Source organism: Dipodomys spectabilis, unplaced genomic scaffold (genome assembly GCF_019054845.1).
Source record: "Dipodomys spectabilis isolate Male_0828 unplaced genomic scaffold, ASM1905484v1 ptg000038l, whole genome shotgun sequence".
Taxonomy (NCBI): Eukaryota; Metazoa; Chordata; class Mammalia; order Rodentia; family Heteromyidae; genus Dipodomys; species Dipodomys spectabilis.
The window spans coordinates 2,472,305-2,489,047 of NW_024870715.1; the positions used below are offsets into that span (position 1 = coordinate 2,472,305).

General features: G+C 36.0%; 1 protein-coding gene across 2 annotated transcripts in view; it reads left to right on the forward strand.

Annotated features, from left to right (window-relative positions):
* Prkd1 (protein kinase D1) overlaps positions 1 to 16,743 on the forward strand; it is a 325,743-nt gene that overhangs the window by 278,005 nt on the left and 30,995 nt on the right. The window contains exons 8-13 of one of the 2 annotated variants that reach the window (XM_042677421.1): positions 1,221 to 1,344; positions 2,616 to 2,693; positions 4,173 to 4,452; positions 5,551 to 5,603; positions 7,838 to 7,910; positions 8,339 to 8,445. In XM_042677421.1, coding sequence (XP_042533355.1) covers positions 1,221 to 1,344; positions 2,616 to 2,693; positions 4,173 to 4,452; positions 5,551 to 5,603; positions 7,838 to 7,910; positions 8,339 to 8,445 — 715 coding nt within the window. The remainder of the gene's footprint in view (positions 1 to 1,220; positions 1,345 to 2,615; positions 2,694 to 4,172; positions 4,453 to 5,550; positions 5,604 to 7,837; positions 7,911 to 8,338; positions 8,446 to 16,743) is intronic. The other variant, XM_042677422.1, reaches the window with a different exon arrangement.

Below are 16,743 nucleotides of genomic sequence, written 5' to 3' on the forward strand. Positions count from 1 at the left end.
ACTCACCAAAAATTCTACTACATTTATTTATTTGTTTGTTTATTTATTTATTTATTTTTATTGGTCATGTGGCTTGAACTCTGGGCCTAGGCACTGTTCTTCAGCTCTTCAGCTGAAGGCGAGCACTGTACCACTTGAGCCACAATTCCATTTCCAGTTTTCTGGTGGATTAATGGAGATAAGAGTCTCATGGACTTTCCTGCCCTGGCTTGCTTTGATCCTTGATTCTCAGATCTCAGCCTTCTGAGTGGCTAGGATTACAGGAGAGACATCAGCGACCAGCTATTTTTATTTATTAATTCAAGAGTTCTTGTATAAGAATGTGAAGATGGGCATAGGCCTCCTTAAATACTCTCTAATAACACACACAAAGATTTGAAGGTAATCCAAGAAAGAAAGTATGGAAGTTGTGCAGAAGAGATAGAAGCCATGCTGAGGGGGGGGGGGGGGGGAGAGAGACAGAGACAGAGACGGAGAGACAGAGAGAGAGAGAGAGAGCGAACACCCCAGGGCAAGGGCTTACACTCAGGACCTGGATGCTGTTCCTTAGTTATTTTTACTTGCAAGATTGGCATTCTACCACTTGAACCACTCTTCTAACTTTTTGATGGCTAATTTCACAGACTGAGCTGGCTTTGAGTTGTAATCCTCGGATCTCCATCTGTTGAGTAGCCAGGATTACAGGCATGAACCACTGGTGCCTGGACAGATTATAATTTTTTTAATTTTATTTTACTGTAAAGATACTGTTCAAAGGAGTTACAGGTACATAAGTGAGTTAATGAGTACATTTCTTTTTAATGAAACTATCCAGAGACTAAAACTTACGTTGAAAAATGGAATCTATAAATGACTGATATTGGCTCTAATATGTCATGAAAATCCACTAAACTTGGCTGTGAGATTCTGAACACTGCAATCTCAGATATCTGAGATAATCATTTCCCTTTGTTTACCTCAAAACTGAGCTAGCACAATATAGTCAACCTGAAAGTGCCAGTGCTTGTTACATTTTACTGCCTTTAGAGTTAGAATGTACCTGAAGTACCTGCCACTCTTCGAAGTAAGCCACGTTCTGACACAGAACCCCAACAGTACCGAAAATGGGATGTGAGGGGGTTTTTTGTTTTTGTTTTTTAACCTTGAAATAAGTAAAATAATGTTCCCTTCATTCTGTATCTATAAATATTTTTTCTCCTAAAATATTTTGTCTTTTCAAGTCCATCAACAAGCAACAATATCCCTCTCATGAGGGTAGTGCAGTCTGTCAAACACACAAAAAGGAAAAGCAGTACAGTAATGAAGGAGGGATGGATGGTCCACTACACAAGCAAGGACACTCTGGTAAGGTGTTCAGCCAGCCTTTTCCACCTGTGTGTGTGTGTGTGTGTGTGTGTGTGTGTGTGTGTGTGTGTGTGTGTGTGTGTGTGTGTGTGTGTGTGTGTGTGTGTGTGCGCATGCACATTTATGCCTCTTTGATTTAGAGGCAGAAATAGAAAAAAAGATGACTATTGTATACTTCTTGAATTCTCAGTTAAATGTTCATTTTAAAACACGCATTCAAGAATGTAGTAAACCATAATTTGTCAACTTATATAGATTTTTTTCCTATAGTTGATGGATGAGTTTGTGTCCCCAACAGTGAATAAAACATTTCAAAAACTGAACTAATTGATGAGTGGTGATAGGCTGATTTTTCAGTCATCTGTAGTGCTTTTCTCATTTCCTCTTATCAAGGGGGTCCTAGAGTTTCTTTAGATAAATACACGCATAGTATAATGCTTATCTATACTCTCAACCTTCTTACTGGGAAAAGACATGCATGAATTACCCTAGTAATCAATTGCATACTGGCTGCCCAGTTCATCTTGGTCATGTTGTAAAATATTTAATGTATATTTAATATATCTGACTAGTTTGAGAATGGCTATAGGCAAGCCTCAAAATACTATTAGGCCTTGGGTCTAAAGATGGTAATTCACACACACACACACACACACACACACACAAAAACACACACACACACTCGCACATATACACCACTAAATCATGAAGGATTTGTCTAGAATGAACAAAGAACACATGAACAAATCCTACCTGCTAGCCCTGCAGTGAGCTTAAGAGAAGGTCAAATGCATTTGACTGACTTGGTTAAAGTGATCCCATGGCCCATGAAGTCAGCCTGCCTTCTAGTTCTCTCATGACATTCAAAATGCTTCCATTGCTAATGGAAGCCAAAATACCTAGCTGAATCAGTGGAGCATTTCTTATGTTTTCAAATGATGATCATTATTAAACATCATTTTTCCAGGTAAGCCTTGCTTTATTACAGACTACAATTCCACATTTAGCTCTTTAAGCAGGCAAGTAAGTTTTAAAATATCACTTGCCATTTACGCAGTGCCTCCCTAGGTTCCCAGGACTTCATGAGATATGAATACATCATCTCCTTTATTGCTCTAGTCCTCTGTTGCAAATGTAGAATATTTGGTCATTAATTAGCTTCTAGACTCAAACTGTAACTGGATGTACCTGGCCCAAAGCCTATGCCCTTTCTACCATCAAATCCAATCTTCCTGCTAAGAAAATGATCCAGAGTCTAACTTCTATTGCAGCGGAAACGGCACTATTGGAGGTTGGACAGCAAATGTATTACACTCTTCCAAAATGACACTGGAAGCAGGTACTACAAGGTAAGGGAGTTTGTCTTCCATCTTGGTTTTCTCATGGGACTTCAGAGTAATATGAAGCATACTCACAATGTGACTAATTCTGTTCTTCCTCTAAGACATAGTTTTTGTTCCTCTGTAGTTTACTGATTTCTTAAGAACAACATTGTAACTTCTTCATTCATCTATGAGTCTCATGTTTCCCTAGAGAAGACTTATGGGCCTATAGGCTGGTAGGGAAGGGAAAGAAGGCTATATTTAAATATTTTAGCAGTGTTGTGTTTTAATTGAAGTATTAGAGATCACAAGATGAGCTAAAAGAAAATTGCTGAAATCCATTCCTGCGAGCACATGCTTGCTGATATTTACAGGGAACAGTTTTCTCTAGAGAAGTACTTGGCAGAAATTTTCATTCTATCCTTTCATAGTAAATTATACAGATGTGTCATAATATATTACCAAATAAAACAGCTCCAAGAGACAATCATAGGGAAAAACATTTGATAACTTCTATGTGAATGAAGACATGTTGAACAACTTCGGCATAGTTGATTGAAGGGGGGACGAAGAAATGCCCTTAGTTATCAAATTAAAATTATTATTTCACACATTATTATTACTATTATTTAAGTATAGTTGTAGGAACACAGGGCCTCAGGTTTGTTAGACAAGTGTTCTACCACTTACCCAACCAACCCCGTAAGCTTCAGTTGTTTTACAAATAAGGTTTTGTGCTTTTGTCAGATCATTTTCCTAGTACCTACAGCCTCCTGAAATGACAAGCATGGGCTACCTGTCTTGTTTTGTTGAAATGAGGTCTCACTAAATTTCTGCTACAGTTAGCTTGAAATCATAATTCTTCCAATCTCTGCCTCCAAAGTAGCTGAGTTTGCAAGTATTTATCAGCCAATACAAGTTAGTAGTTCGTTAGTCACTTCATGATTCCTGGGAGACTGTGGCAGTGAATCTTTTAAATACTTAAACGACTTCACAAACAACTAATCTTAATACTAATTGCTTTTCTTTCCTCCCTAAAACTATTGTCTTGGCTGTGTTATTATATCACATTGACATGTTTTGAGTCAAACCATGTTTCACTGAAGAATTCTAAAGAACAATTAAAATTTCAAAGTACATAACCCAAATGCATTTCAAAATTGTGGCAATTTCTTCTCACAGTTTAAAAAACTTTTGGTTCATGTTCCAAGGCTTGGATTCTCAGGTAGACTCAGATCCATTATTGTTAGTCATTCCTTTTACTGTGATATGAGTATTATTTTTAAAATCACTCATTTTATATTCTAGAAAAGATTGATAAAAGGTTTCCAATTATATAAGTATTTTAAAGTTTTGTTTCTTAATATGTCTTCTCTAGAAAAATATTTGCTATAAATGTTGAATATTTGGAATGACATTTTTCACATGTTCTTGGTATGGATTTTATATAAAATTTTACTTTCTTTCTTTCAATAAACTACATGTAGCACATTCTTCCTTCCACAGGAAATTCCTTTATCAGAAATTTTATCTCTGGAACCAGCAAAATCTGCAGCATTAATACTCAGCGGAGCTAATCCTCATTGTTTTGAAATCACCACGGCAAATGTAGTATATTATGTGGGAGAAAATGTGGTTAACCCCTCCAGCCCCCCACCGAATAACAGCATCTTCACCAGTGGCATTGGTGCAGATGTGGCCAAGATGTGGGAAACGGCCATCCAGCATGCCCTCATGCCTGTCATCCCCAAAGGCTCATCTATAGGCACAGGATCCAACTCTCACAGTGAGTCTCCCAGTTCTCACTGACCAGCCTGCCTCCCTAGCTGTGAACCTAGCACTTTACCTGCCTTCCCCAAGCACAGAGTGAGAGAAGACTCCTTGTTGTGGGTCTAGTTTGTTGGAGAATAAAGAATCTCTAAATACAAACAACAACACATACTAAGATATTTATTAAATTATCAAATTATTTTCTTGTCATTATATTATTTTAAATTTTTCATAAAGTCATGTATATTTTTGTATATTAAGCAACTATAGACATGTAGAGCTCTTGGTCATAAAAGAAGTCATCTAGTCAGTTGGAGCTTGACTTGGCATAATAAATAATAATAATAATGAGAAAAATTGTTTTTCAAAAATGCAACAGGATCGAGTTTCTAAAAAGAAGTTTCAAAGATTATTTTTACCAAAGTATGATTTGATATTACAATATAATACTCCTGCACGATAATTTTATTTATAGCCAACATATTAATAAAACATTTATGTCTATTTGGTGCTGAGTACTCATATGAGACCTCTATTTTATTTTTTTCCATATATATTTTTATTATAAAAATACTGTACAGAAGGGTTACAGTTACATGATTAAGGTAATGAGTACATTTCCTATCGAGCATAGTTACCTCCTTTATTTTTCTACTACCATCCCTTTTTAACGCAGTCTAGGATGTCTTGTAACTCACAATCTTTTTTTCTTTTTTTTTTTGAGATCTCTATTTTAATGCCTCAAACAACTCCCATAAGTTGAGGACTTTCCTATTTTGCAGGTCAGAAATTTAGTCTCTAGAAAGATCAAGTGACATAAACTCATAGAATAGCTGCCATGTAGCAAAGGCCATATTTAAAACCAAGTCATTTTCCCTCCAAGATCTACACTGATAAAGTGCTATTTTTAAAAACCAACTCTAGACTGAGTTTGTAATTTTAAAAAAGAAAGATTTTAAAAGACATTTTCCTAGAAGAAAGTAATTGCTGTGATTTATTTAAACCTGGTACTTTAAAAGATTGATGAATGTGTTTACTTGTTATGCTATTACCTCTGTAACTGATGTGTATGTGTATGTGCCTCTGTGTGTGTCTTTTTAACATTTATTTCCAGAAGATATCTCGGTCAGCATTTCGGTATCAAATAGCCAGATTCAAGAAAATGTGGTGAGTATATATCTGATCATATAAGTCTTAGCCAGGCACTGGTGGCTCACACCTGTAATCCTAGCTAATCAGGAGGCTGAGTAGTTCATAGCCAGCTAGGGCAGGAAAGTCCCAGAGACTCTTATCTCCAATAAACCACCAGAAAACCAGAATTGGTACTGTGGCTCAAGTGGTACAGCGCTAGCCTTGAGATAAAGAGCTCAGGCAAAGTGCCTAGGCCCAGAGTTTAAGCCCCATGACTGACAAATAACAATAATAAAAAAATAATAATAGTAATAAAAATATTAGTAATGTGGTTACTAGAAAATAAAACAACAAAAAAACAGCAAAATGAGTACTAGGAAACTGGTACTAGGAAGGTGTGTATCAGATGTCAAGGGAGAGGGTAGATGAATGAAGCAAAGAATGGGGGAAGAATGTAGTCAAAACATTTAATGTATATCCTATGAAACTACAAGGGAAGGGTTAGGTTAGTTGGGATGGAGTATAATGAAAGAGTGACAACTGTCAAGATGCATTGTACTTATGAAATGATTTGTTGAATGGTATAGATATGTATATATGCATAGATACCCAAATGTAATCCTTTCTCACTTCTTACCTCATTTTGTGAGCCAGAGGTTTAGTTGTTGGACCCATTGTTATTGTGGAACTAAAAGGCAAGATATATAGACTGCTTTGAGTTTATTTCTTAAAGAATAAAGTACAAAAAACTCTGCTCTCCCTACTTATATCTTTACATGCTTTACTAGGTTGGCATAAGTGAAACAAAAAGTCAAAAGATCAACTAGAGATCTGGTTAAATCAACTTGAGCTGTCTGTCTCAAAGTTGATGTCTACAGACCTCAGGTGCTGCTGTTGCTTAGTTGGACAGAACGTTGGGAAAGTTAGATTATTAGAAAGCCTATGGAGAAATTTGTAGAGCTGTCGAATCACTGAACTCTGTTCACCCACCTTTGGAGGAGGGGATTAAAAAGAGTAATAGAGGAGAATGAATATATTGAAGTACATTTAATGAATGTATATAAATGTGAAGTAACTCATTACTGTGTCCAATTTAATATAAGCCAACTAAAAATAACTGCATATGGGCTGGGAAAGTGGCTCAGTGGTAGAGTGCTTGCCTTATATGCAGGAGGCCCTGGGTTAGATTCCTCAGCACCACATAAGCAGAAAAAGCCAGAAGTGGTGCTGTGGCTCAAATGGTAAAGCACTAGCCTTGAGCTAAAGAGCTGAGGGGCAGTGCCCAGGCCGAGTTCAGTCCCGACGACCAACAAAAATAAATAAATAAATAAATAAATGCATAGAGTAGCTTGGGCTCAGAATGATGAAATACAAATAATGTTTTCTTGTCTCCAGAAAATTTTATACATACTCTGTGAACACTCCATTGGAGTTACACAATGGAGACAACTTTTAGTTGTTTTCTAAGGACAAAGAACAGGAATCAGGGCAAGATAGGACTTACAGAGGGAATAATGTAGTGCCAAAGACCTTTTCTTAGAAAGAGCAAAGAGTGGAGGACAGTGAGAAAGTGCTAAGGTAGGATGTGCTACTGTAGGAATGCATAGAGTAAAAAAGACTGTGCTAGGTTTCCATGAGTATGTTCATCTCATTGCAGAGAGAAAAACTTAAATTGAAACCCTGATTTATTCAGTACTCACAATTTCAGAGAGAAAAGAACAGGCTTTGAGAGCTTGTTACCTGTAGAAGTAATAAGAATCACCTGGCTATACTTCTCATCTGAGAATCTCCTAATTAGCTGTCTGTTTTTGTACTGTCCAGGGATCACTCACTAGGTCCAGTCTTCTGTTTCCAGGTCAGATTCAGCAGGATGTGGTGGTAACAAAGAGCCTTAGCATTCTAGACAGAGATGAATTAAGGATCAACAGATATAAGACTGGGATCTATGTGTCTTTTACATAACTAACATAGCCATCATTGTAGGCAAATCCCTCATAGATGACTTCGTATAGTTTTAGGTGTCCTTCCACTCTATTGAAATATATTCGATGGCATGTTAGAACATCTCAAGCAAGTAGGACCAAAGCAGCTTTGAAAATACAGTTACATTAATTGGAATTGAATATTATAGTCATTGAAATTTTGCTTAGCATTTACAACTGAATATTTTGAAATGGTTACTATTATTTAGAACACATTTTTGAAATAATTTGTTGTGATTAATGCTTGTTCCCTCTCCTCTTTGTGTTTCATGGGACTTGTACCTTTAGGACATCAGCACAGTATATCAGATTTTTCCTGATGAAGTACTAGGGTCTGGACAGTTTGGAATTGTGTATGGAGGTAGGTTACTTCAGTAGGAATTCTTATTAGCTTAAATTTTTGGCTATCTGTGTGTTGAAAGCAATTATTTTAGCCAGATGCTGGTGGCTCTTATTATAATCTTATCTACTCATGAGACTACAAACTGGCTGGAGATAGGAATATTTTCTATATTAAACCAATCAATATCCTAAATATCTGAAAATGTGTACATCTTTTCATGCTCCAGTTTATATATAGCTTACATTATGACTGACTTCAATGTATCTTATATAGCATAATGGAACTATACAAAAGAAATCTTATGGATATCAATCAATATTCTTCAAAAAGATGAATTTATTTACTGAACTCTTTTATTAATCCTACATATGCTTTTGTAAATTTTGATAATATTTAGTGCAGAAGATAGTAACCATATGCTAATGATTCTTGTTTTAATTTTAAAGGAAAACATCGTAAAACTGGAAGAGATGTAGCTATTAAAATAATTGATAAATTGAGATTTCCAACAAAACAAGAAAGCCAGCTTCGTAATGAGGTTGCAATTCTTCAGGTAAATTCCTTGATTCTCTTTTAAGGGATGTCAGATTGCCTTCATTTCCACCAAACAAGGAAAAATTACGCAAATATACACAGTGTAAACATTTAACAATTCGAAATAATAGGAAAGGCAGAGCAGTATCAAGTACTGCTTGAGTGGTCCCTTTCCTGAGAGCAGGCAACACATTTTCCTTAGGAATTTGGTTCTAGATCTTCATTAATTGGTCATTTGCTCCTAATAGACATGCTTATATGTCTTCTATGTCATGTAATGCCTTATATTACAAATGACTTTTCATAAGTACCCCTCCTTTATGCTGTGATAATTATATGAATTGGATATATAACTGTCAACGTGTCATGTCCACAAGGAAGAAGTGTCTAAGAATCAGATTATCTTGATATCATTAATCTCCTCTTTGTCTCTCTCCCTTTTAGATGTTCATGTGAGGTATCACTTAACTCTGCTCATTAATAACAGTCTCTTCTAATGACCATCCCTTTTCCAACCACAGTTTATTAATAGAAGTTATTATGTGTTAGATACAGGGTGAATAATCATTGAAACTTTTTTCACAGACCAAACAGAAACTGAGACCTTAAATTTGGTTGTTCTATTTATCCATTATAATACTTTAGACCATTGAGAAATGCCAAATTTTATACAACTTTTATTAAATCTCACATATTGTACTTCTTCATCCATTGCTTTATTTAATTAATATTTATTACACTTAATCAATAAGTTTAAAAGATACAATTTGATCAAGTCAGGATGGTATAGGCCTGTCATCCCAGCATTCAGGGAGCTGAAGGAGAAGGATTGCTAGATTGAGGCCTGGGCTATGTAATGAAATATTATCAGGAATAAAAGGAATGAGGAAGGAAATGAGGAGGGAAAAAAGAGAGAGGGAGAAAAGGAAAGAGAGGAGGAAGAAGGGATAGAGAAAAGAAAATGAGAGAAATGTGATTTTTTTACTCTAAAGATTCTCATATCTATAGACATCAACCACAAACTCATTTTTGTACATAGAAAAATGAGACTTTCCTAGGAATCATAATTTTTCAAAATGGTATTTTTTATTGTTATTATCTTTAAGTAGTTTTACAAAGGCATTTTGTACCTTTGAACCACAAAAACAACACACAGAATTCTTTATAGTACTGTTTGGGGGAAAGAAAGTAATCACTTAAGGGCTGGGAAGATGGCTCAGTGGTAGAACACTTGCCTTGCATGCATGAGGCCCTGGGTTCGATTCCTCAGCACCACATAAGCAAAAAGAAAAAAGCCGGAAGTGGCGCTGTGGCTTAAGTGGTAGAGCGCTAGCCTTGAGATGAAGACCTGAGGGACAGCACCCAGGCCCAGAGTTCAGGCCCTACGACCGGATCCCCCACCCCCCAAAAAAGTAATTACTTAAGATGACAATTTATAAATAGCACAGTAACCATTCGCACAGAGGGAACAAAGGAGGAGATTCTTAAGAGAGGATACAGTTGCTCAATAGCTATGCATAAATGATGCTTATTGAAATGAACTTCAAGAAATGGAAACAACAGCTTTTTCTTACTATACTGTTGGCAGCTATTTCTTTTTTCTATTTTCTTCCTTTGGTTTATTCCCTTTTGTCATTGTATTTTTTATTTTGGTGTCCTTTATCTTGTATATGTTTATCTGGTTTGGGGAGGGAAAGGGAAATCACAGAAATGGTGAGACAAGGGGTGAACCCATCCAACAGTGATACTCACTAGACACAATGTTGGAAATGAACTTTACAACCTGAGGGGTAAGGGGGTTGGAATGGGGAAAACGTGGGCGAAAATGAAGGAAGGGGTAACATTGTTCAAAAAGAAATGTACTCATTCATTACCTGACTCATGTACCTGTAACCCCTCTCTATATCACCTTTGCAATAAAATGTAAATTTTTTAAAAAGATGACAATCTATGGAACCACTACAAAACTAGCTTTTTAGGAAAAAAAAAACCTGTTCTTAACTTGTCAATACAAAGCTGCAAATAAGATCTGAAAGTTTCTAAAACCTGATCTTGTTTCCACTCCAATGTTGTCTCCCAAGGCAGTTTCTTTAACAGAGAAGGAACCTCTGAGTTAGCATGAGTGTTAGAAATGGAGCCTGAGAGGAATTTCATGATTTACCTGGCTTTGTCATTCTGCACTTGATTGCAGTTGTGAATGGCCTTTTATTAGTTCTTCTGAGTTGTTAGTTCTCTGTTGTATCAGCTACTGGTTTTGAAATGAGATAGAAAAATTAATGAATTATTCCTGACTATAAGGTGTGTCCTGTCTCCTCATCTGAAGTATTAGAGCCAAACAATGACTCAGGATTCCTAAGCAGAAGTGAAAAAATTTTATGATCTGCTTTTTTATACAGAAGTAATATGAAAGCCAGAGTCTTCCCCTTGAGGATATGAAGACAAAGGGACATGTTTCCTGTTGTAGCTTGAAAAGTACATCGTCCTTGTTACTGTCACAGAACCATACCACCTCCAGTCATCCTTTGCCTCATTAATAAAACAGGGATTAATTGAACACACATCATGAACAAGCACTGTTGGAGACTCAGTCCATAGAGCTTTGCACTCAAGCAGCTATGCAATTAGTTGCATGTTTGCAACAAATGAAGGAAGCAGATAGTGCAGATTCATAGTGCAAACCAATAAATCAATAAAATATTCCTTGCCTTTTGTTCCAAAAAAATGGTCATTTCCTTCATGGAGTAAGATTAAATGTACAATTTCTAGATGATCAAGAATGATTAGAGAAGAGATAATTATATAGAAAACCAGAGAATAGTATTGCTAAATGTGGATGGGAAGAGAAATTTTTTTCAAACTGAATATTATCTTTTTTAGTCATGAAGAAATAAATTCTTTTTCTAGAGACACATTTGCAACATGTAGGTATTTCCTATTTGCAAATTGAAAGTATTTCCTACTTTCACTGTATACTGAAAAGGTAGTTTGAATTTGCTTCATCTAATTTGTTTACAGTATTTCTTCCCATATTCCTTTGTTTTATTGAACAAAGAATTTTCATGAATTTTTTTAAAATTTTATTGTCAAGGTGATGTACAGAGGGTTTACAGTTACATAAGTAAGGTAGTGATCACATTTCTTGTCTAACTTGTTACCCCTTCCCTCATTTTTCTTCCTCTTTTCCTCCCCCTCAATCCCCCCCTACAAGTTGTACAAATCATTTCCAACATATTGTCCTGTGAGTATTGCTGTTGCATATATATGTTCCCCCTTTGTCTGCTACTCGATATTCTGAGTCCAGGAGAATGACAATTCAAAGCCAACATGAGCAGAAAAGTCTTCCATAGTCCATCTTCAGTTAACCAGCAAAATACCAGACTGGGGATGTGGCTCACATGGTAAGGCACTATCTGTGTGCCAGCAAGGCAAGCGAAGTCTCAAGGGTCCCTGAGTTCAAACTCTGGTACCAATTTTTAAAAATTGATCAAAATAGGAAGTGTTTTTTGAAATCACTATACCCAAGATATTTTTGAATTAGAAGAGTGATCCTTAATAACATATTTTGAAAATTTGTTCTATGTCTACATATACACATCTTACAAGTAAACATACTTTTTCCCATATTAGTAATCCTGGGAAGCTTCATAATTAAGACCTTATTTAATTTTGAAAATAGGTCAGTTAAAGTTTTTTTTTTTTTTGCCTGTAAGATACTGTAATTTGATCTTTTTGGGTTATAATGTTGATCTAATTTACTTACTCTTGTTCCCATTTTTCTTTAAGCAGCTCCACAGAAAGATAACCTAGCATTATAATAGAATGGTTTGCTTGCTGGAGCATTGCTGACATCTAAATATAGAAGCTGCAACAGTGATATGACTTGTTAAAATTTACACTGAAATCTAACTCCAAACCTAAATTGGATTTATGTGTTCATGTCTCCAGCCAGGTAGATAGCACAGAATGAAGCAGTTTCCCTGATGTATCGCCATTTCACTGTGTTTGATATCAAATAGAAAAAAAAAAGTCCAGTTACTTAATCTGGTTTTGAATTTTATGTGCAGTGAGATTGTTTTTGATATACAAATTCTTATTTCTTTAAGGGGTGTTTCTTTGTGACATCTGCATACATGCATACAAATTGTCCTAATCAAAATTGCCCTTTTACCACTCTCCCTTTTCCCCTTTTGAAAACAATTTCAACAGGTATCATTGTTCTATTTCATTCATGCAAATAAGCTACTTTGGCCATATTCACCTTTATTTACCCTCTCCAGTCACAATCCTCACTTCCTGTGGTACCTACCCACTAAAGAGCCTATTTTTTTCTATCATTCATTTTGTTTCAATGTGTATTACTTGTATAAGAGGTTTCACCATATCATTGCAAACATGCAAATATTATATAAAGCATACCAACCCTCTCTCTTGCACTTTTTCCTCCTGTCTCCTTGTGTATCTATACTTTAAATCTTGCCTTCACCTAAGTACTAACCTAGTATGCCCTCAGCCTCTTCAGCTACTTCTTCTACCTGTCCTATCAATCATGCCTACGATGATCCAGTCTACAAGGAAATGATTTTTTTTAATCTGGGTTTCATATAGATGCTGCAGAACAGGGGCTGAGTGATAATATTATTTATTTTCTTAGTTTCATTTCCCACTGGAAGAAGGCCAGCCCTCTCCATGTACAAAAGTCCTATCATTTAAGCAGTCTAACTCCTGGAGCTATTGCTTAAATGCTTTTGTAATACTTAGCAATTCTGCAACCTCTGTTGCATTGCAATAATATTGGTATAAAACAGCAAGACTGATAGGGAACTTTCCCTTCTCTAGCATTCAGCCTCAGGTTTTTCACTTTACTCCACCCGAGGGTTCATATACTTTACATCCTATTTTTAGCACAAGATAGTGGCTCACACTTTTTTCCCAATTCTGCCCACTCCCAACCTCTCTACTCTAAGCCACACAAAATAACAAGGTAGAACTTCCCATTGTTTAGATTATTAAAGGCTAACAGAGAGGGAGAAAAGTGAAGATACCTTTCCAGTTATAACTCTTCTTTAGCTCTATATTCTTTTCATTAAGTTACCTTGGCATTAATTATTTATGGGACTATCCACAGCAGTGTCCCCTGCTATAGCAGTAGTCAGATGCTACCCTTCTTTACTTCAGTGGGATACGCAACATTCAGCTGTTTCTACAAACCCAGTGAATTTTGAGTGTCTCTATGCTTGTATAGCAAGCTGTAAGCATTTATCATATGGGCCACTCCACCTCACATGAAATTACATGGCAAATTTAAGATTTCATTCTTGTCAGTAATCTTCCTTGTTTACAGATTTATTACCCATGGTCTACACTAATCGTGATCAACGCTAATGGTAAATTTTAAACAAAAGAAATTTGTAAAACAATTTTTAATTTCCACATGCATATTACATAGTTCATTTGATGCAGAGAAGTTCCTGGGCCTATGGTATCATCAGTTGTTCTCATTTTTTTTGTAATCTTCTGAGTTTTTCCCTGTGAAAATAGTGCTCACAATGCAAGGTAAAAGTTACAGTATTTCTCCTGAGCCAAAAACAAACAAAAAGGCCCCTAAGAATTGTAATATTATTAAGTTGAGGTATAAAGTGAAAATTTTAGGTTTCTTGAACAGTGGTGCATCGTTAGTGGAAGTGAGTGATATTTATGGAAAAAAATAAATCAAACATCTGCAGTATACTACAGAAATCTGCAGTATACCAGAGAAAATGGTGAACAATCACTATTTTTTCTCACCGGGTGCTGTTCTCTATGGAACCATCTGCCTGTGGACACCAAGGTTCCATATACCTCTTTTCTTTTACCCATTTCCTCAATCTCCTGGCTGGTTCACAAGTTGTTACAGAATAGCTGAGTCTCAACATATGAGAACAACTCCAAGTTGCTTTTCCTTGAGACATGAGCAAACACTCGGACTAATCTAGACTGATCTAGAGTATACTTTATTTTTTAGGGAAAGAAATACTGAGAGAAATACAGTCTTGGGTGGTAGCAAAATTAAGTAGATCCTCACAATTTGGATCTTAAGGGAGAACACTTATATATGGTTACAACAAAAGGCAGAATATACTTAGTTTGTCTTAAGCTAATATCAAAGTGTAGCACATTACTGGCACCAGGGCTTTGTAAAACTCCACTTATTACTCCAATGGTTTGGCCTACTTACAGTGTCCTGTGAAACTATACAAGAAAACCTGTGTAGTATTATTATAGGACAATCAACTGAAGTTACAACTGAAGACAGCTGCAACCCTGTAAGGCTGTTATTAGTCTTCAGGAATAGATACTTTCTTCCATCTGGAAATAAATTAAAACAAACAGTAGATTGTGAAAAAGTAGACATATTAATATTAAGTATTGATTATGAGATTGGGTGATGGTATATGGACTTTATATTATCCAAACCACTTTTCAATATTCTTAAATATGTTGATATACAAATAAATAAATGAGGAATAATTTTATTACTTATGCTTATGGCCTCTTGTCCTCAGTTTTGAAAAAAAGATCTTCTGTTTTTGCTCTAGAATTGAGGAATGAGGTGGACTGGGCAAATAATGTAGGATTTGTGTGATGTGATAAGCAGTATAGTCCTCCAAAGATATGCACTCCCAGAACCAGTAATTTTTATTGCAAAAGGGACTTTACACATGTAATAAAAATAAGAAGAGTAAGATTCCTTTAAAAAGGAAGATTAGCTTGAATTATCAAGATGGGTCCTAACTAATCATCTGATACCTTAAAAGCAGACGATTTTCTCCTGCTAGAAGTAAAAGAGACAGAGCAAAAGTTGAAGGAGTATTGAAATGTGTTGACTCAGTGCACGGCAAGAAGATAAGAAATTAGGATGCCTCCAGGGAGCTTAGCTTGGATCACAGCCAACAAGGAAACAGGGAGCTCACCTCTGTAGCCCAAATAACTGGAGTCTGACAACAGCCTAAATGAGCTTGGAAACAAATTCTCCCTCTGAGCCTCCAAATAAGAGAACAGCTTGCTAATAACTTGTTTTCAACAATGTCAATAGAAAAAACACCAGAATTCATTAGATTTCTGACCTACAGAGTGGGAGGAATGCTTTTGTGTTGTTTTTAATGTACACAAGCAGCAAAGGAATGATGGAGGCTGACAAAGGTTTACTTTGTGATAGCTCATGTCTAATCTGATGTACCCTCTAATGGGTAAAAGTCAAAACGAATTTTTTTCTTTATGTTTACTGCAAACTTTATTAACAAACTTCACAGGGAAATTTGAGTCAGATCTTTTTTTAGTTCCATGAAACTTTTCTAATAATAATAAGAAATAACCTTGACTATGTATTATGCACAATTCCAACTATTTTGTATGCATTAAACAATAAGCCTTCATTATTAGGTACATTATTATTCCATTTTACATATGAAGAAATGGAAGCGCCTTAGAGAGCCTAACTTATGCAAGTCAAGAGGCTAGAAAAAATAGGATTGAAATTCAAACCCAAGCATACTGTCTGCAATTACTAGCTTCTGATCTTATGGCTTTCTTTATAGCCATGCCTTTTCTGGGCTAAGTCAGACACCCAAAGAAAGGAAGGGGTTGAAAGGCTTTTCTGAACTAAAGGGAAGTGGGCATAGTGATCTATATCACCTAAGCAGCCCATTTGCAATTCTTTACTCTTCATCTTCAGGAAAGAAGTGACAGAAAAAGCCTTTCTCACTGCTTAGTGAGAATAAGCAGTAGAAGAAATATCCAACCATGACCCTTAGTGATAACTTTCTTAGTACCTTTGAGATCAATACTTATTGACAATTCATAAAATAGTGCAAATCACCTCAGTATGTAGAAAATTGTAAGTTTCTTCCTATCAAAGATGGGAAAAGCTTGCCAAAAGTGTGGCCAATCCTGGTAAATATTTAAGCATTGTACCTGGAAAATAAAAGACATTGACATAGTCCTGGCATTAGGGAATCATTTTGCTACTCACAGGATGCCATCTCTATTTCTCAAATCCATATGTATGATGGTAATTTATCAAAATGTTCTCTGTCATCCTTAGATCCATCATGAGAATCCTGATATTCAGAATGAAGGTCTTTTTTTTTTCGTTTGCACCTTTTTTTCTTTTTTTGGTGGAATTGAATTTTGAATCCAGAGCCTCAACTGCTAGACAAGACCCCAGTACCACCCAAAGTCCCACCAAGTCTCAAAAGGCTACAGCTAAGACGCTAGAGTGAACAGATGAGGAGGTTACTCCCTGAAGTTTAGAAGTCAGGTAGCAGTAGGAGGTGAAGGG